The 22,473-nt window shown below is 36.2% G+C and overlaps 1 protein-coding gene across 1 annotated transcript in view; it reads left to right on the top strand.

Moving 5' to 3' along the window:
- Positions 1-22,473, top strand: part of GABRA2 (gamma-aminobutyric acid type A receptor subunit alpha2) — a gene marked incomplete at both ends in the record, with an annotated part of 56,819 nt that overhangs the window by 21,484 nt on the left and 12,862 nt on the right. The window contains 4 exons of the mRNA XM_084204044.1: positions 4,015-4,082; positions 16,580-16,800; positions 19,097-19,179; positions 22,060-22,203. Coding sequence (XP_084060170.1) covers positions 4,015-4,082; positions 16,580-16,800; positions 19,097-19,179; positions 22,060-22,203 — 516 coding nt within the window. The remainder of the gene's footprint in view (positions 1-4,014; positions 4,083-16,579; positions 16,801-19,096; positions 19,180-22,059; positions 22,204-22,473) is intronic.

The following is a 22,473-nucleotide window of genomic DNA, read 5'->3' as shown; positions in this document are numbered from 1 at the left end:
GGAGAGCTGGCAGAAAGGAATTGGCGATGCCACTGATACCAACTCTAGCTGAGCTCTGAACCACTTTTCTAAGTTTTTGACAAGTCAATGATATTGAAATTTTCCAGCATGGTTACTCAGTGTTGGACAGCTGCAACCAGACTTGGCAAACACCTGTACTTCACCTTACTTGCACATAGTTTAATCCTTCTGCCTCAGCTTCCCAAGGAAAATTGAGGATAATAAAATTATTATCTTCATCGAGGAGTTGTTGTAATTAACAATTTTAAATCCTGGATGTAATTGAAGTACACAGCAGGACAGATAGGGATGTATAAATCTGCAATTTGGTGTATGTATTCCTTTTTCCTGCTTTCTGGTTCTTTTTTTGTGTGTTTTTGGTTTTTGTTTGTTTGTTTGTTTTTTTGTTTGTTTGTTGTTGTTTTTTCCCCCAGTAATGATATCATGTCAGTTCAAGTAAGGAAAGTGAATCAGAAGAAACCAGTGCTGGAGAACCATGTGCAATATGATCTTAATAATTACTGTTTTTTTATTTCCATGGGATGTGCTTTTCTTCCTTCCTTTATCATTAACTTTATTTACTATATTTTGTCAGTATACCCTTGGCTTTCGTCATCTGAGAAACAGGTCTGATCTAAGGCAGATAGGGCTTCTTTTTAACATTTATTACCAAAGCAAGTTAGAAATGGTGCTGTAATAGCCTTTGCAGAATTTTAGAGTACGTCACATGATGGTGGCAGCTACATGTTATATTCTTTGCCTGAGATTTTTTCCCCTAAAAGAAGCATCTTAGATAGAAATTATATCCTTACCCTTTGCTGTTCCCATTTCTTTGTATAACTTTCAAAAGCAGTGATTCAGAATAACTTAAGAGCCCACAAGTATAAATGAATCCACCATCCTTCCTCCCAACAGAGGGTTCTTTAAAATCTAGACTGTTTTTCAATGTGGGCCTCCATTGATTTAAGCACTTTTGAAAATCAGGCCTTTTAATTACATACGTAACATGTCACTTGAGGAAACAAATTTTATAATCCCAGTAGGAAAAGCTTGTCCTTTTCTCAAAAAAACAAGCTAGATTTTTATGCAAACACATGTTGCATTGAACATCTTTTAGCTGAGTATATTCCTTGGCTTTTCCACAAGAACTGATGATCCAGAACTGTTTGAATCTCTGGTGGGCTAAGTATGATGACTGGTGCTGTTCTTGACAGAATATGAGTTATAAAAAGCCTGTAGCTGTGACGCCTGCTGGATGAATTCTGATTAGAGAGCCCATTTGAAACTGTGCTTTGTGTTTCTGAATTGTCTGTTTGACAAGCATACACTCCTTCAAAGCAATAGCTATAGTATTTGTTGGAAAAAAAGGATGATGTATTTTTTGCTTTTTGTAGACATTGATTCTGAACCCTCAAGTTCAAATTTTGCATTCAGAGGAACCTTTATTTTAGCACTCTGTAAAGTAACAAGGAAGAAACAAACACAAGATTCAGGCTGCTAACACAAATGGTAACAGGAGTTATTCAAGATTAAATAAATTTCAGCTTCTTTTGTCTTTAAGGACTTGTTTTCTTGAAGGTAAGGTATGAAAATAATCTTCCTAACTAAGCAGAATTTGGAAAATAAGAGGCAAAAATATAAAAAGCAGCCATTTCTTCCTTAGTGTACTTTTTCTTAACACAAACCAACAGGGGGAATCGATAGACTGTTCTAAAAGCATAAGTTGTGGTCAATATGTTTGTTCTCCTCTCTGTCTTCTCTGCTCATTTCTGATGGAAAAATAGATCCAGAAGAGTTTGGAAATCATATATAACTGAATATGGGAATTTTTTTAAAAATTAAAACTTGGAATGCAAGGCAAGCTTGAAGATTCCATGTCCTGTAGTTTATTATATGCCACTATTAAAATCATTCCTCTGTGTCAAATAATAAATCACATACAAATAACTGGTAGCATTAGAGTGAGGTTACAAGAGGATCATGTTTGCAAGCATTTGGGGGGTGGGCAGTGTGCAGGTAAAGATTTGCCAAGTGACTTTGTTGCATAAAGTAGGGTTCCTTCAAGTTATACAAGTATATTTGAATTTAGCCTTGATGCTCTGCTGTTGGGATATTTGATTGTCAGTCTTATTTTTGTAACACCAGTGCTTTTCATGGAATTATAATATTTTGTATTGTCATCACAATGCAGGCCAAATTTCACAATTAGTCCCTGCAGCTCCATTTTACCTTGAAGAGTAGCTCTCTTGTCACTCTTCCATTTCCTGCCAGTCTGTGCCAGGTAACCATTTGGAGATAATAATCTTTCTTTTTTTCTGGAGAGTCTCCCACGGGCAGCATGAAGTCTCCAGTTCTCTGAAATGTACTTGTGGCTCCTCTAGGATACTTCAGCCATACCTGTACTTTATCCTTGTTGAATAGCAAGAGCAGTGCAGACTCAGCACCTTTTCTGTCCACTGACTTAAAATTTGCTTGTAAGAAGTTTGTAGTAGAAATCAACTTAGCTTGTGTAAGGATGCTTCATAAGAGATTCCAGAAGTCTCTATCATACAAATAAACATCTCTGAGGGCATGCAGAGGAATTTTAGGAGCCAGTCTTTATTTATTTGCTTAAAAAGCAGACATGATCCTGGGAAAAAAAGATTTTTTTTGGTAGGAAGGGCTTTTTGAAGGCCTGTATTCTAGCATTTGGCTGAAAAAGGAAACTTCCTTGTAGATGAGAACAGATGAATATTTCTCGCCCATGCTCCGGAAGCTGTCTGAAGTCATTGTATCTTTGCAGCTACATCCCTTTGAAAATGCACTGCTCTCCATGCAGCTGCTGATGGATCAGTCCTGGCCTTTTCCTGGTGTCTGGTAGAGACTCTGCTGTCATGAGTGAGCACCACTGGTTTCTCCCAGTGAGGAGCAGGGATTATACTGTTGGCCTCCATATAATTAGAAGTAAAATTTGCTTGTATCATGTATTTGCTAAAAGGCAGCTTTCAGGAAAAAAGAAACTATAGCTACCCACATTTAATAATGGTTAAATGTGGAAATATAATCACAATACAACAGCAGGATCACTCATACAACAGGCAGTTGTATTATTTTTGGGAATAGGAAATTCTGCCATGAGTCAAATTGCACCTAGTTATATTCAAGTTTTTTTTTTCCAATCAGCAGCTGGCTTTGAGGCAGAGAGTTCCTTGTGTTGACTGTCTGGGATGCTGACTGTATGTCTAGAATGCAGACTGAGGTTGGCAACTGCTGTTAAGAAATTTCCTGTGCATAGTACCCCTCTTAGTGAATATCATTCTATTTTGAGCCTAATTGAAAACTGAAGATAGAAAACTAAGCAGTTATTTTTCCCTGCAGTACAATATCTAATATTCTGATTTCATGGCTGTCTGACTGCAATGATTGGGAAGGACATTTTCTCAAAGTGTTCACAGTACCACAGCAATGCATCAGGAGCATTGCCTATCAAGGAAAGGAACTGTTATATTAAAATACGTGCCACTTAAAAACACACCCAATTGAAAAGTAGGATGCTGTTCTGTTACATTTGGTACAGTCAATAATTGCCTTTTCTTGTCTTTTTCTTTGAAAAAGCTATTAAGAATGTAGAAAACAGCCTTCAACTAGAAAGGCTTCAATAGGAGAGATCTGCAACAACAGAGGTAACACCTCTGCAAAAAAGGCATTTTGTGTTCAGAACTCTCCTTCCATGTCCAGCCCACGATGCTAGGGTTATTTTTGCTGGTAGAGAAATGGGATTTATATGTGTGTAGTTGCTGGTGATTGTATAGCTGAACAAACTTCAACAAACTCCTCTGTGGGACAAACGCTTGTTTGTTAAACTCTGTGTTAAGTGGGAGAGAAACTCCCAATATTTACAACAGGACACTGGTGAGGGGTAGTAAATAAGGAGAGAAACCTGTTCAAAATGTCCCATAATCTTACATAAGAGTTAGAAAAAGTACTGTCAATTTAAAATGTTTGCTTGTTTTGTTTTTTTTCTTTTTGTATCAGATAGTATTACTGAAGTCTTCACTAACATCTACGTGACCAGTTTTGGACCTGTGTCAGATACTGATATGGTGAGTTCCTGAATCTTTTGCATATATGGGAAAGTGGTATAAGATATATATAAACTTCCTTTAAACCTGTATTCTTTTACTTATTGCTGATGAATTAGAAACAATTTCACTGAATTCAGAATGTGCCAAACTCCACTTAGTTTGAAATTTGAAAATTGATTTATGGACTTTACATGATGAGTGTGCTTGTGTTAGCTGTTTAATTTAGACCAGTAAATCTTCTGATTGTCCCCACTGACTGTACTTTGGTTTATATTCTGGAGCAATATTGATATGGATGAACTGTATTCCTCTTGCATGAAAACCTGGGGTGAAAGGAGCACTCTTAATATTGGCAATAGACTGAGGGACCTGATGGGAGTCAAATCTAAATTAAACTTCTTGAAAGACATAGCTTGGAAGCTGGGTCATCAACATGATTGTGGGGTTTTACAGATCTGTCCTTGATAATTTGCATTGTTTAGTAAGCATTTAAAGAAGTCAGTGACATTAAAAAAGAAAGAAACTTTCAGAATGTTCCTCTGGATTATAAAGGATTGTTTGTAGGCTCACTGCAAATAATACAGAGATTAGGGAGAATGTTTCATACTGGGTAGAAAGACCTGATGGATAGAGCTCTCTAAAAGGAATGGGAAGGACAGTCTCAAACTTACTTTACCTGTTATGCTCCTGTTCACTTGCCTGGTTTAGGGAAAGGTGGTTTAATTGACTCTGGGCAATGTGTAGGAGAGAATAACATTCTCAGAAGAGTCAACAACAAACTTCTACTTGCAAAATGTAGAACATCAAGATAAAATAAGATACTTGACTGATGCTTAAACAACATCCAGGCAAAGTAAGTACTTCACAAACTTTAGTTTAGCAAAATTAAACTTAGCCAAGCTTAACAAATCCAGACACAGGACACTTAATAAGGCATTGACAGGATTTTTTTAGTCTGGCTGACAATGAATTTTGAGAAGAAAGGGAGAAAGAGAAGGAAAGGATAAGAGCAGAGTGATAATCACCATCCGTGGATTTAGTAACAAGACTCGATTGTTGCAATTTTGATGTCCTTTGGTCTAAATGGTATCTTGATCCATCAGGGGTGGGGGAAACCCAGAAAACACAAATTCCAGGGGTTTTATATATACTTAGCTTTAGATGGAATGCCCAGGCACCTTCCCTGGGGTGGGGAGTTTTATGCTGTCTTTTGCAGCACTTTGGATCTGTTGCAACACTGTGGATCCTGCACATTCCTCTGGTGGAAGGCCCCTAGGAAATATTCTGGGGGTATTTTGGGGGTCTTTGATGGTTTGTGACACCTTCTAAGACATGACAAGTGCCTCTCAGCCAGTGCAGCTGAGCCCCTTATGCCCCATCAGAAGGGATGAACATCCTCAGGCGTATGTGTGAATGTCCCAGTATGTCCTCCAGGTGGGGAGGAGTTTTACAGCTGAGCCACGTGTGTAAGGAAGGACATCAGCATGATAAAAAGTATTAATCCATCTCACAGGATCTGCTTCTTTTTGGCTTCTTCCCTTATCTGTCTCAAACCCCAGCTTCTTGCTAAGCAAGAGTTGCTTTGTCATGGTCACACACCCGGTGCTCACACCCTCTGCACCTGGGCTGTTACCGTGCTCATCCTCAGCAGAGCACCTGCTGCTTTTGCAAATGGCCTTCAGCCATTAACATCTCAGTCTCTCACACTACCCTTGCCAATCCTGCAAGAAATTATTTTTGAAATGTTTCAAACATTCTTTTTTATGTATGAGACATATTAAATGCTACCTTGGTGTATTTGTAGATATTAAAAATTAATATTTTTTAAAAATCAGACAACATTTCTTTTTCTGTGAAAAAATCAGGTTACGCATTATACAAAACAGGGAATATTATGATGTTATGAACAAGTTGATTAAGCTAAATTTTTCATGGTACATTGAACATTTTAAAAGTTATTTGCTTACTGGTAAGTTAAATGTTATTTGATTACCAGGTAATCATAGCTTTGGAAAATATATTATGGTGGGGTTTTGTGGGGTTTTTTTGTGTGGTTTTTTTTTGTGTTTTCAAGCTCTGTTTTGAAAGTAATGAATACATGGGTAAGACTTCACATGAAAGGCCATTAAAGGCAATTTCATAGGAGAAATAGACTTTTGTTTTTATTACTGTACATGTTGCTGATTCTCCTGAGGTGTTTTTTTCTGATGATTTCAGGTTTCTGAAATAATTCTTATTTTGTTAATAATTTTTTAAAAAAGATATCCACAGCTGTGTCCAAAGATGATATGAACATCTTGACATTGTTGGTCGAGTATCTCATGGCTTTAGAGTGGTGAAGTGTTGCATTTATGGTAGTTCTGTGTAACAGGAAGATGATACCAATCCACTTTTAAAGATGATTACTGAGCCACAAGGAGACTTACCCAAGGCTGTGCAAGTCATCTGTGCTTAAATGGAAAAGTAAGGAAAGCTCCCTGAGCCTATTCCCTCCCTCCCAACACACTTGTGACATCAGTGGATAAATGTATGGAGCACTCTGGATCTATATGTCTGTCTATTTGCACAGACATGTAGACAGTGCAGGAAGGGGTCAGGTCCTTAGAGCTACAGCTCTAACAGATCTATGCAGAGGTGTTAATCAAAGCAGAGTGCAGTGCATCAGAATGGCAGCTGTTGCTCTAATGGGTAGGTTTGTTTGCAGATAAGTAGATAGATAAGTAAGAGCAGTTTAATTCTTATTACTACAAGCTTCAGGGTTAATTTAGCTTGTTCTGTTGACAATCATAGAGTAATTTTGAAACGTATGAGCAGTCAATGAGAAAATTCCAACATGTGAGTTTTGAAATAATAGCTTCCAAACCATCACATATTCTGTCAAACATGAAGGTGACATTAGAGTTTAAACCATGAGTACTTTTTCATTTAGGAGCTGCATGACTGAGTCAATAATTTAAACTACTTTACAGAGGATTCATTGATATTTTCTTCTGTAAATGTTGGAAACTCTGGGATATTATATTTTTTAAAATTTCTTCCTTAAAAGGTTTTATTGGAAGAATAAGTGTGACTCTTGCCCATGTCCTCTAGAATTTTTAGTGTATCCCAAGCTCATATTTTTTCAGGAAGGTTGGGTCCCATCTCCTGAAGTCCTCTGCTGGCACAGTGTGAATGGTGAGGCCCTCAGTCTCATGAGGTATTTAGGCTGAACACCGCTGTTGGCCAGAACTCTTAGGATCATTGCTGCCCCGAGGATTCCTTACAGTGTGGTTTCTTATAGGAATAAAATCATGAGGTGTGTGACTGCACCCCTTTGCATGATCTATTTTGTAGTTTATTTTTTCCTCCTTGGTTAGTGTATTGTGAAGAATAATGGTGGTTAGAAGAAGAGGGCTGCTTTTGAAAACAGGAAGGGGACTCGCTGACATGTGAGATGTTTAATATGCATTTACAATATGGAAGAAGGAAGGGACAAACAAGCACTGATGGGTGGATTGGAGCTAAGGACACAGTTCTCACGTAGTGTTGATACACAAAGTTGATAAAATTTAATTCTAACCTTTGTTGTTGCATTGCTATGAATTTGTGAGGTTTCTGTTTTTCTCACTACTTGTTCCCATTAATGGTAATATGGTATGGAGTTTGATCTGTGACTCAGTCATTGCTGAGTGTGGGTTTTTATTGACATTTGCTGTATTTTTCCAGTATCACAACTTTGCCAAAAAATCATTATGTCCAGGGGAATTTGATCTTTGACTGATTTTAAGCTAGCTGGAGTTGCTGTTGATAAATTCAGGAAGTAGAAGCTGAGGCTGAGATTTTTCTCTAAATGTGTTAGGAGTCAAGAACATTTGGTCCTTGTAGTGGATTAACATTTTGACTAAGTTCAAAAGATGCTGTTCTGACCAAAATAGTCAGCTACCAAATGTGTTCTCTCTTGGCCATGAGCCAGTTGCAAACTGTGCTTCAAATGAACAAAAATATTTTGGTATCTTTACCATTTGTAAGCTATTCTATGTCAACCACTCTATCTAATGTCAAATATGCAGTGCCAATACATAAGGATTTTCAACTTCCTTTTGCAAACTTGTGAGAATCAAGAAAGGCAAAGCAAAACATGGGTTTAAACAGATTTTACTTTCACTCTTCTTTTTGAGCTGTTGTTTCTCAGAAATGTTCAAGTTCAGTATTGTGATGCTATGCCCTATAGGCTTCCCAACCCAATCAGTGATAAAAATTTATTTTGACATTAGCCTGAGAGAAGAAAAGCTGCATTATTTAGAAAAACAAACAAATGAAAAATTGGATAGAACAACTGAAAAACAAAGCATCTCCTAATTTTCTGCAGTGTTATAGGACTAAATTCTTGTTACAGGGGCTAATGAAAGAATTTATCATGAAATTAAAATGTTTAATAGTTGAAAATTCAGAGGTAAAAGATGAACTTGCTTGGACTATAATTTGTAGGATATAAAAGGATTGAACATTAAACCTGATTATTTTTCTATTTTTATAAATTATTGGTTTGAAATCTGTTAGACTGTACCATCATTATAAATCTACATGCTGCTGACTTGAATTTCACCACTGAAAGCTATGTATTTTTATCTCTTTTTCTCAGGCTTGGTGTCCTTCCAGGCTCTCCTGACACTTTGGCTCCTAAAATTTCTCCCACAGCCATAGACATAGCGTGGATGTCTGCAATTGAAAAAATTATACATATAATAAATGACACCTATTTACTCCTCAAGCAGCACTTATTTTATGTAAGACAGATTATGTAGGTACTGAGTCCCTTTATATAAGGTCTGCTGTGTAGAAAGATTTGCCAAGATGTAGCAAATTTTGCCTCAGAAGAGTCTTTCTGATTGTCACTGGGAACGGTCTTTCCTGCTTTCCTCCAACACATGGTTAGTAGGTGGCAGGACTTGAATCAGTTTAGCTTGAATATTAAAACTAAGAAGTCATCTGAAACTTGTATTTCAACTTGCAGTCTTAGATTTTCATTGTTATTGGGGAGTTTTGTTTATTGTAGTTGCACCTTTATTCCCAAGTCACTTGTAAAAAACAGTTTTTCCTAATTTCTTGATGATAGACTTCCTGTTTTTCACATTGAAGTCAAGGAACAGGAACATTTCTTTGTAGAGATCATCATACACAGCTAGTTCATCACTACACACACTTCCAAATCATCACTTTTCAACTGAAATGTCAATAAGTGTTTCTGATTTTTCAAATACAATGGTATTAGAAATTTTCAGTGAGGCTGAAAGTCAAATACAGAAATAATCAGAAGGATTGTTACAGCATTCACCACTACAATTGAGGATGGTTCTTTAGAGATAGTGACTGAACTTGGAACTCTGTTTCTTTTTTTCAAATTTCCTCATTTCAGTTTGCATTTCAGGTTTTGTTTGGGGATTTTTTTCTATGCAACTTATTTTTAGCTCTGTTTCAGAGTCTAATTATTAGGTAGAATTCCTTAAGAGAAGCTTTACAGAGCTGGTATGATATGTAAGTCTGGACAGAATAAGGGAATGCATCAAGATGATTTATTTTTCAAATAGATTAAAAAAAAGCACTGCAATTACACTAATGTAGTTCTTATTTGAACTCAGTAAGAGAAGACTAAAGAATAAAAGAAATGCTAAATACACTTGGAATTTTTGGGGAGAATTGGGGAACATCTAGGTTGTGTTTTTATAATTTATATATTTCTGAAAATTCAATAGGTTGTTGGCTCAGGTAATTGCCTTTGCAAGTTAAATCCATACACTGAACTTTTGATGAGACTATCTCACATGATCTCTTGCAGAGTTTCTGTCCCTTTATTCTGTTGGGAAGGCTTTTTCCTCTGTGCAACATCCTGCCAAGGGGATCAGTATTGGAGATTGATTTGTCAGAGGCTGTGTCCAAGCCTGTCCCTGCCATTAGCTCTCTCTGGACCTTTGTTTGGATTCCTGTTCCTGGTACCAGGCATCCACTGTGTTTCAGGGTTGCTCTTTCTCCATGTCTGAATAAAAAAGGGATAATGACAAGTGTTTTTATTTTCAGTGACAGCATAAAAACATCCTGTAGTCTCTTTTCTAAGTAATCCCTATTCTTATCTTTTACAGAACTTTCTTATCCCTCCTTGGTGCTTCTTTTAGACTCAGAGTTCACTCTACATCAGGTATATGGAAAAAAGAGAGCGAAAATTATTCTGAGAAGGTCCTTTTCATAAATGAATATGAATAGAAACACATTCTCTTCCCTAGACGCTATCATTCAAACTGGTTAAACACATTTTTTCCAGATTTTTTTAATACTTCATATTTTGATTAAATGCTTAGACAAAAATGACTGAAGTTGACAGATTAGGCAGAAATAAAAGTCTTGAAATGAGTTCTTCAAATAGAGAAAAATTGTGCTGCAATTCCCTAGAAATAATCCACGTATTTTGATAGAATGAAAGGGCATATGTATCTGGCCAGCATTACTTATGTATTTAAAAAGGAATACATGTTCCTTTGAAATGCAGTGATGGGACTGTGTTTCAGTTTTTTACAGGGCTGTTAAAGGTTTTGATAAAAACTAGCCAACAGTGCAGTTTCAAACCACAATCCTCTTTCATCAGAATATTTTCAAGGATTCCAGTCACTAGTATGTAAGATCTACACTCTGAAATACCTGAAGGGAGTTTCTGTCTGTCTGCTGTTTCCTTCTGTGTTCTGTGTTGTGTACACATCAGGAGGTAGGTTTTGGAGAAGAGAAAATGGACTCAGTTTATTTATCTGTGCAGTGAGGTTTGATGCTGGTACACAAGTGCTTGTACAGAACCTGAGTAGTCAGTGCTTATGATTGAAGCATTGAGAGGATTTGGAGGAGAACTCTTTCAGTCCTTGTATTGTAAGACAATTGCTTGTTTTTAGAGAAGAGAAAAGCAGAAAGTGAGATGGATTGTTTGTCCATTCTGGTAGGTGGGCCCAGGTAAAGCCCACCAAGCAGTGCAGTGATGAAGCAGCTTCTGCAGACTGCTGTAGTCTGTTAGTCCTTCTGTGTGCCATCTGCACCCTGCTGGGTCTGCCCACAGAGACAGCCACCAAGAAAACCAACTAATGGTGTGATCCTCCTACTGTAAAGCTAATTTCAGCACTCACTGAAAATATCTAGTGTGCAGGTTCAATAAATTGAATTGCAGAAGTTGCATCACAAACTTACACTTGTCCCACCGATGAATATCAGGTTATGGTAAGAGTGCATATAATGGGCAGATTATTTTTCTTTGACTAATTACATTTTTTTGAATCTTCTGTCTAAACTCTTTCTTGGTTTTCTTGAAAGTAATTTTGATGCTTAGATACATGCCAATCATGTTAGTATTCTGCTGCACCAGTTACATACAAAGATTGTTATTGTTTTTAAACAAATCCAAAAGAAAAATTACTTGTTTCCTTAAGGCATATATGAAAACAAGAATGTATATTTTAGGAACTAAAATGAAGAAATTATACTGATGTAAAAATAAATATTAATATGCAGTCCCTATAGTAGCTAGGCAAGATTTAGGTCCATGAATCTGAACTGTCTCATCACTGTATCAACCACAGTATTTCAAACTCTTAAGGACTCACTGAAAAGCTATATGGGCCATTTCCCCTTTGCTCGCTTTTATTTTTTTTTTAATTTGCATTTTAAAAGTTTTATGTTTTAAATTTTTTTTTTTTGTGGTTTTATATATATATGTCTGTTAATGGCTTTAAGAGTGGTCAGGAAAAAGACAAATATACTTTAGATAAATGACTCAGAAAAATCTTTACAAGTAGGGAATGAGGAACTCTGGCTTGAACTATTCATTAAACAAAATGCTGTGTTCCAGAAGGTAATTAATAAAATGTTCCATCTGCTTCAGGACAATACTGCTTGCTAATGGACCCTTACAATTTTTGAGATATTTGGAATATGTCCATCTTTACTCCAGATGCTAAAACTGCCAGAATTGGAAAGGATGAAAGTACATTTTTTTTTGTTTGAACAGATCAGATACAAATCTGGCCTTAGCAAAAAAAAAAAAAAAGAAGACTGTTATGTAGTGGGGAGGGATTGCTTATACGCAGGTCAGTTAAGGCTTCTGCCAGAGACAATAACATCTTTTTAATGGTGTGTAGTGTTATGCACAACAACTGCATATTAAAAGAGGAATAAAATTTCCTTGCTTTTTATTCTTCATTGAACTGGCAGAGGGTTAAGTGCTTCTTAAAACTGTAGCAAGAATCTCAGTGCCTGTACCTGAAATTTCATGTAAGGTAGTATACACACATTTGAAAGATTATGTTTAATCGTACTGTGTTAGAGTCTGGCTATGTAAACACCATTTTAGACACGACAGTGGGCAGCACTTTCTTGTCACAGGAGTCCTCTGAACACCTGGAAGTATGCTCCTGTGATTTTGTGGAGATACTGCACTATATACTGCAGAGTGGTTAGAGAGAACAGGTGCTTTTCATAGAATATTTGCAGAATGAATGGAATATCAGGTATTAATCTGAGTATTTTTTCTGGAGTCCAGATTTGCCTTTGTCACAGACATTAGCCTTGACTGAAAAGTAAACATTACACAGGATTTACCACAAAGTGGTATATATCAAACATATTGAAGAGGAATTAGTCTCAAAATCTTTTTGTAGCAGCTTTTTGTAGCTGGCTTTTTATCAGATTGATTATATTCAATGTACTTCAATTCCTTCCTGTTTTTTCATTTTCTAATATGGTAAACATCAGTAGGCATATTCCAGATCATAAGTAGAATAGATTTGGCACAGAAGGGAACATAGGATCAGTGAATGTAGCACTGGGATGGAAAGGCAGGGGTTGTATTTTGCTTTAAATAATCATTTTAAATGGGCAATGACAAAATTGAGATCCCAATACTTCCATTGAAAAAAAAATTCAAAGAAGTCTGTAAAAAGATAAGTTATTTAAGAACTATGTGAGATTTTACTACCAGTGTGGTAAATGGAAACAGAAGGTGTTTGTCATCATTCACACCAAACCTTGGTTTATCCCATTTCCATTTTCTAAATGAGATGTTCTGAAATAAAGATCTCCAGCACAGACTGGATGGTGTTACAAACCACCCTAGAGGTGAGGCTAACTCAGGTTCTTATTAATTGATCCTGGGAGCAGATTAGGGTTAAACAACACTGAATGACCAGTGTTTATAAACACACATATATTTCAATTTCTATTTTATAATTTATAACTTATTTCTATTTCTCTATGAGTTAATTTTGGAAAATTTTGGTTGCAAAGGAAAGGGGGTATGTAGCCATTTTGGTTATTGGCATCAATAGCAATATAGCAGTACAAAAGCATAAAAATAACACTGAAGAAAATTTGTAGGGAAATGAAAGAAAGAGAAGGAAAGGAGAATAGAAAGATATCACCACACATGGATTCAACAAGACTTGATGTAATTTCAATGTTTGTTAGTCAAAGTGATGGTCACAGTTTTGATCTGCCAGGGGTGTGGGAAGCTCATGAAACAGAGAGTAAATATGTATGTTAGTATGAACAATGAATTAATATATGTTCAGGTTTACAGTGGGAGTGCCCAAACACCTCTCCTGGAGAAGGGAGCTGTACACTGTCTTTTTGCAACACTGTGGATCTGTTGCAGCTGTGGATCCTGTGCAGACCTCAGGTGGAAGACCCCAGAAATGAGTCTGGCAGCTATGGTCTCCCCCTGCCAGACCCAGCCAGGGCTCATTTCAGCACATCTGTGGAGCTGGCTTTTCTTGTGGATACTTTCCCTTCAGCCTTGTTTACTTCTCCTTAGACCTGAGATAATGGGGCAATAGTGGCACCTTGATCTTCTCTCAAGTTCCCATCTGGAGGCTGAACTTACTTTCCAAATTTCCAGGAATTCACAGAGGCATACTGGGGAGGGGGAGACAGGGGAGGTCTGTAGTCTCAGAAGAGCAGTGGCTTCTTTATAGGGTTGGCCATAGTGGGCAAAGTCCTTTGGTGATTACCCTAACAGTGTTTGAGCCATTAACCATTAGCTGGGGATCAGTCAGAGATTTCCCAGGAGGATCTCTCAAAGCTGCAGCTCATTTTACTGCTCATTCTTTCCTGCTCATTCTACTTCCTTAGCTGTTGCCATGCAGCAGATGCAGGGTTTTGTGAAATGTTGCTGTTTTGATTTAGTAGCATTTAATGTCTGCCTTTTTTTTTTTTTCTATTTTATTTCTGTTGTAATTCTTTTTATGTATGTTGGAAGACAGAAAAAGCAGGATCTTTGAAGTTCTTTATTGATGGAAACATTGCAAAAAGGTTCAGATTTATATTCTAATCATTTATGTGCAGAGGTGTTTGTCAAAAGAACCTGTAGGACATATCACTCACTCCTGTTGAATTTCAGTGGAATTTCAAAGTCTTAATCCCTTCAGGCTCTTCTTCCCAATTCTTTATACTTCAAACATCAATCTTACCATAAAAATGATTTATTGGTAAAGCCCCTCAGATGAAAGCTACAAGGAGGCTCTCAGGGCAATTTTCCTTTAATTACCTGGTATTTCTATCCATATTTCACATACTCCCCTGCTGCTCCTGATCCTCCATGATATTATGCATTTTGTCACTTTCCCTAGTCTGCAACTGAACTGATAGGTAACTTGTTATTTGTAAATGGGATTTTAAGTCACATGATATCTAACAAATAAAACAACATATAAATCAGCAAATAAAAGAGGACAATTAAATGTGATCTATCATGGAGAAGTGAGCAAACCACTTGTTATGAGACAGTGTCTCTAGCAGTGGTGAGGTACTGAACAAAATCAAGTATAATATCAAAGAAATGCATGTTTTAGAGGTTCACAGTTTTGTATTAAACAGATATATTTACTAAAATATTATTAGAGAAAATAGAAAATGAGATTAAAGAAAACCAAGCAAATAAATGTTCAGTGTACTGTCGTGTTAGTTTTATTTAAGATTATTTTAAAAATTTAAAATTTTATTTAGAAAAATGACAAAATTTTATTACATTAACGTGCGACCTCTTGGTATAGCTAAAAGCTGAGCTTCTGGTTTTTGTCAGATTCATTTATAAGTATCCATAATTTCCAAAATATCTCTTTTCATTTGTCACGGTTCATAACGAGAGCTGCTTTCTCTCCCGCCCCTGTCATGCTCCTTCACGTAACAAAATTCTCTTTCCTTTATTCCTCATTCTCTCCTTAGCCTCTGGCCCTGACCTGGAAAAGGTGCTCACAGCTCTTTGGCTCTCAGACCAAAGGAGCTGAAGAGAGCTGTCACCTGTCTCTGTCTAGTCAGCACTCCTTTTGTATTGCTGTATGATTGATGGAGAAGAACCTTAAGCCTTGTTAATCAGCACACGAGGGAGCCAGCAGAAAATGATAGAGGCTGATAAGTTCCTTGAAGTCATTTTTATATTAAAATCCCTTGAAAATTTTATATTGGTTAAATTTTATCAGGCCTTGTCCATTCAAAGTAATTTACTTGAAAATGGTCTATGCAGAGCAATTGCAGTAGTACAGGCTGTTGCAGCATACTAATATTTTGAAGTCATGAGACCACATTTTGTACCTGTCCAACAAAATTGCACCAAGGTAGCATTTGCCAATACGCCGAATTATGCTTCCAACATAGTTTTTAAGCTCTCCCATATCCAATTTTTATGCTGTGCTGACAGAAGCAAAACACTAAATCCGTTTACCGTTCCATTTTGAAGATAGTTGATGAATTTGCTTTATAAATGTTTAATCAGTTTTTTGTTTGTGTTGTGGTTTAACCCCAACCAGCAACCAACTAAACAGCAAGAAAACCCACCAGATGGGACACCCAGCCTCTTGACACAGGCATCTGGTCTAGGTCATCAGTCTGTTTTTGCTTGCATCCTTTTTTCCCCACTGTACTGCCTTCCCAAGACAGGACATCAGAGTAAGGCTCACCAGGCAGTGTGTGTCACTTGTTAATCATCAGCTGCTGTTTCCTACCTATGTACTTTTGTTCATAAAACCCACACCACTACAGAGCCTTACATTCTTTGGAAAAATCTTATGTCATTCTGCTTGTATATACTGTACCCCTATGGGTTTCCTTACTTCCAGACTCAGCCATTCTCCATGCTCTTGAAATGCTGGGTTACTCTGCAGGAGAAGATACTGAAAGAACTATTTAAGCTTGTGTATTTTTTCCTTACTTTCCTTCCCTACTGTGTTTACTGTAATTACCCAGGTCACATACTCTTTGTGTATCAGAAACAGATATAAATATTGAAAGAGTTCAATATAAAAACAACACCTAGCAATCATGAAGAAGAATGTCATAGCCTTAATACGCTGACTTCCTGATTATTATTCTCAGTACCATACAATTTTTTGTGATGATTGTTCTCCCTTGACAATTTTGCCGAGAGAATTTTGCAAACAAAGCTTTTCTGGTTTTGTTCTCAGAAAGCAGATTAGTGTTCCATTGTGTCAGAAAAGCACATATTTATTCCATTACAGGAGTACACGATAGATGTGTTCTTCCGTCAGCGATGGAAGGATGAGAGATTAAAGTTTAAAGGCCCAATGAACATTCTTCGACTGAACAACCTGATGGCCAGCAAAATCTGGACCCCAGATACATTTTTTCACAATGGGAAGAAGTCAGTGGCTCATAACATGACAATGCCAAACAAGCTTCTACGGATCCAGGACGATGGGACACTCTTGTACACCATGAGGTATGTCTGTCCATCTCTTCTCTACTCAAACTATTTCTTCATGGGATTTTTCCATTGAACAATTAAATCAGGTTTCAGGAGAACTCTCCTTTGTTTTATTTTTCTCTAAGCAGAAAGAAAGCTAGAAAAATGTATGTTTTGTTTCCAGTCCTGTTAAAAGTCTCTTAGATGATAATGAGTTAGATCAGTTTTCCTAGGTGTTCCTCAATTTTTGTAATGAATTGAAGATATTGAACACCTGAATAAAGTTATTTGAGACCTTCAGGTAAAGTTTACCAACTCTTTCTTAGAATGATTAAAATAATGTAAGAGTTTAGCCTATTTCTGCAGTCATTGTACTGAATATTTGAGCCCCTAAGCCAATTTTTTTATTAAGATCAGGGGCAATAAAAAAACAGAGCAAGAATGAAGAGGTAATAAGGTCCCAAATTCTTTCCAGCAAGACCTAAAGGGAAAATATATCTTACTGTGTAATTATATAATTTAAATATTTAACTTAAAATTTTAATTTTTTTCATCTTGAGCATTATTTGTAGCTAAGATAAATATTTCAGCTTGTAAAATGTATTTAATTTGCTTAGAAAATAGAATATAGAATGTGAAAAATTATTAAAAAATCATGGATACACAGATATTAGTAACATTTTTATAAGACTGATTTCTTCTTTGGTAACTCTTTTGGCAATAATCTTACCTATGTGAATTTTTTTGAATATTTTATCCAAGTTTCCAGAGGTCCCTGACTTGGTTTCTTTCTTTTTCAGGGGACTACTTAATAAATTGAAGTTGTCATGCATGTTGACTTAAAATCCCCAGCCTAAGTCAGATAGAGAATGTGAGCTTCAAAGTTATCATGTACTCTGGTACTTTTTCCATGCAGCCATGTCAGCATCCCTGAAACCCAGTTTTTTTGCACAGCTCTGAAACCTTTACACTATTGAGTGTTGATGGGCAGACTGCTGATGATATTGGATGATGTAGTGCTTGGAGAGATTCAGAAAAGTTTGCTTGAAGTAAATTCAGGTCCCCTATGTTGTATTTTTCTTTGGCTTAAATCAATATTTGAGAATTATCTGTCTAAGCTGACTGAAATTCTCTTTCTCCAGAGAGTATAATAATCATATACTATAAATTATAGGAAATACTGTTTGAAACCATTATGAAGCATAAGCTGGGTCAGGTTAATTATAATTGACTAAGCATTTTCATTACTTGTGAGTATGTTGGTTCTCAGGGTATGAGATTAATGTGTACACTGATCTAACTGTTTTGCCTAGATTTTAAACACCTATTTTTATCATGTCTACATAAAATGATTGTGTGATTTACATCAGAGGCTCATGCAGTTCTTTCCTCTGCCTTCAGCTCTTTGCTGATTCTTATCTCTTGGTGCCCCTTGAATTCAGATAAACATTCCTGGGGAGTGGAGGAGTAGAAATACGAAATATTTTTTGGTGGAAGGCTGGGAGAATATGGCAGAGAATACAATGGAACTAGGAACCACTGGGAATACAGAAGGACGTAACTGATGTTTGGGGCTGGATGAAGAGGAAGAAAAGGCATACAGAAAAAATCTCTACCCAGAGAAGACTTAAAGGATAAAAAGGAGAAACATAGGGGTTTTTTTTCTTGGCCTTTTTTTTTTTTTATAATTAAAAATAATGGGGAAGTCCATGAAAAGCTTTCTTCAAATTGTTTTAAATTATTTTTTATTATAGTAATGCCCATAAATGATACTAGGATATTTCACAAAATGGGCGAAAGTGCTTTGTTAACATACTATCACACTTTACATAATTATAAAGAAAAATCACTAGTAACATGGAGAATGAACAGCAGCAATCTTCTGAAAGAACACAAATATTTTTTTCTCTCTATCTTCCATTCAAACTGTAAAAAAAATTGAATTCAAAATACTGGAGTACGATTCTTTGGCAAGTTAATTGTATTTTAGATGCTCCTTTAAGAGCTGTAGTAGCACACAAGTACCATAGAATATTATGAGAAGAAAATTATTTTTCTTAACAGCCTGGCAGTACTTAATTTGTGTTTTTCTTTAAATGACCTTTATTCATAATTTTGAGGTCAGCTTTTACAGGTTCTTGATATGATAAGTAAATGCCTTTCAAAGGAACACAAACAATGGAGGAAGTAAAAGCTGATTTAAATTCTTGTTAGTTTAATATAAAATTTCAATTTAGTCTATTAAATTGGCATGAACTCTGTTCATTTCTGTGGAACTGATTTTCTTGTCCTGCTAAATGACTTAAATGCATAGAGATCTTTTGCCTTTTAGGCTTACAGTCCAAGCTGAATGTCCAATGCACTTGGAGGACTTCCCTATGGATGCTCACTCGTGCCCACTGAAATTTGGCAGCTGTAAGTATATAATGGGAAGTAGAGCCTTTGATTAGTGAATATCTAACATTTCTCAGCATAATTTTGATTCAGTAAATTGTAACATAAGAAATGTAAACCACAAGATGGGACTTCAAAAAAAAAATCTGCAACCTGACACATCAAAATCTCTCTTCTCTATTCAAGTATTGTGTCTTCTAGTGTATTTTAAAGATTTCATTACTCCAGTTAACAATAAACACCCTGCACTGGATCAGCACTGTGCTGGTCTACTTTCATTGCAGTGTGCAAATCCTACTGACCAACACAGAACTGGATGCACTTAGCCTGTGTAGCATTAACAAAGAGCAGATTGAGGAATTCAGTGAGTGGGTTTTCAAAATTTACCACCAGAACTCAGTTTCTCTTTATTGTTAATGATATTTTTAAGTTCTTATTCAATGAAGGCAATAACAAATGGCTTCATGTGGTAAAAAATTTCATTCTTTAGTGCATCTGCATGTTACAGACAGGTGGAATTTGACCTCAATAGTGTTATTTTTAACAGCAGCATTATTTAACTTTCTTAGATTACAGCCATACTTCTTGTTCTTCATTATATATATTTCCTGGATTTTTTACACTAAAAGCTTTAGGTTTTTTGTTTTTTTTTTTTTTTCCTTTGGCTGCATCCTACATTCTCTGCTGGGCCCAGGAAAGGAAATAGGGATTTTTTGAGGAAACAAGTTAAAGCCTATAAATTCTGGCTGACTTTACAATAATTGTAGCAACCACAGAATACAAAACACTAAGGACCTCATTAACCATGATGCTTGTCATAGCACTGTGCTGCTGTGCACACTCTCTCCATCATGCTCCAATATCCCTTTTCCTTGGAGTTTGTAGCAAATTAAACAAAGCCCATGCTTCTGATGGTGTTTCCACATTTGAAGGAAATCTTGGCTATGGAGATAAAAGATCATTAGAATTAATACTATTTGCATCATGTAGCCTTCTCCTGCCCCCTCAATATTATATTTGTGGTATATATTGCAGCCTAAATAACTAACACCAGAGATGTTAGCCAAAATTGGCTACTCTCTAATAATAGTTACATATATGTGCCCAGCAAGGCCTGTTGGACTTATAAGGTGTTGCAGGAAAAAAAGACTCCTATGTAGCCTCAAAACAATTTGAAAACTCCTGTAATAATGGAACTGATAGTCAGGCCAAAAGATTACTTTCTTTAGGAGCAGTTTTAGGTTGGAAACCCTCATTACTAGGTGCATTAGACTTTGTGTGAATCACTTCCTTTTTTGTCTTTTTTTGGTCTTGATTGATTGTTTTTCTTAGCAGCTTGCTCTTTTTTTCTCTGCCTACGATTTTCTAATAATCAGAGGAATTCTAAATGTGAGCAATGGGATTTTAAACAGTGTATTTAATTTCTCTCAAAATCACCACTGCCTGTTGGCCCATTCAGGAGACTCTTATTTCTGTTCAATTTGAATGGCTTCACACACATTTTGTTTCTTTACATATTCTAGACAACTGTGCATTTTTCAGCTTTTATTCTGGGATAGAATCTGAATGATGAATAGTGGTGAAAATAAGCAGGAATCCTGAGGATTTTGGTTTAACTAAGGCAAGTTTGCCAGTGGTATATATTTGTCACAGCTCTTCATACACTGCATGTTGCTAGGAGGATGATCAGCATGTATGAATGTCTCTTTTTATACACAAGAGAAAAGCCAAGCTGAATGTATGGGAGAAGCTGTAACTTAATAGATTGCTTTTCTTTATTCTTTTCAAAAAGTCTAGCTGACAGTGAAGAGAATGGAGACTAATCAACAATTTGCCATACTGCTGGTTTGCATTAAAGCAGAGATATTTTTGTGTAAAGCTGGAAGGCTGCATGGGAAGTGTTAAAAATCTCTACTTGCTACCCACCTGCTAGATTTTGTTAGTCATGCAATTTATGGCTAGTTGCATGAAGAAGTTACTTTCTGAGCCTCTAGAGATTTCTCAAGTGAAAATGTTTGCAGACCAACAGTAATGATGCTTTACTTTTTAATTGCACTGCAATTATGGTGTAGGATTTAAAATGTACTTGTCTCAGTCAATCAAAATGAACACCCAACTTCTTCCATCAGTGGTTTGCCCTTTTTCTTTCATATTCCATTTGTTAATAGCATATTAGACTGGAAAACCTTGCAGAACATACTTTTTTTAAAATTTTTTTACTTGCTGGAGAGGAATTAGTGCTGTTTAAAATACAGTGTTGATTTGCTTTCATGCTAGTTTATTTTGAGAGACCAGGCTAAATGTATGTTTGATCACGAATGTACTGATGTTTAATGTTGGTATGTCCCCCAAAATAATGGACACTAGTTAGATTTAAGAGGGTAGGCAGAACAAGGCACCAGGGTGTTTTCACTGCTGGCATGCCATATTTAAGTCTGGATTTCAACTAATTTTAAAATTCTTGTGATACATCCCTGAAGTTGAGCATGGAGACAATGGAAGGTCAGAACTATACAGGAAAGCATTTTTAAAAATTTTGTGTGTCCTAAATCTTGCAAATTGTTCTTCTTTTCATCTGCCTTATCACAAATTATAGGATACATATAATATCTAATCTCTGACAAGTCTTCTAACAGTGTAGAAGAGATATTGTTTGTAGTTTAATAGAAAGAAACTGTGGTTAATAAGATCACAAGTGAGTGGCCTGTTCCCATCCTGCAATAGGCACTTATTTTACAGTAAAGCTATTTTAAACGACCAAAGATATTTTTTACCACATAATTTTAAATTCTTTGTAGTGAGTTTTATTTGAAAAATAAGTAGCTCTTGTAATTCTGTGAGTTTTGATGGATGCTGTTTAATTTAAATTGTTGATGAAATATTTTACCTTGTTTCTCACAGATGCATACACGACTTCAGAAGTGACATACATTTGGACTTATAATGCTTCAGATTCAGTGCAAGTGGCACCAGATGGCTCAAGACTGAATCAGTATGATCTTTTAGGCCAGACAATTGGAAAAGAGACAGTTAAGTCAAGTACAGGTTAGTAAAAGATACTTTGAACTATTTTGGAGAAAAAGGCAGTTACTGGCTGTGAACACTATATTCCAGGTGGTTTTAAAGGCTTCTGAAAAAGAATGTTGCAAAATGTGATCTATTAGGCATATACTGAACAAGTAATACAAAACAGCAAAAAATACAAAACTGGTTCTTTCAAATTATAATTAACTGGTGATAGCAGAGGTGAACTTGCCCTCAGTAGCTGTTTTTTAAAATACTATCTGGAGCTTCATGTTTAATCCTAACATTTGT

This window comes from Fringilla coelebs (genome assembly GCF_963513975.1).
Source record: "Fringilla coelebs genome assembly, chromosome: 4".
NCBI lineage: Eukaryota > Metazoa > Chordata > Aves > Passeriformes > Fringillidae > Fringilla > Fringilla coelebs.
This window is presented reverse-complemented; position numbering and strand designations above follow the sequence as displayed.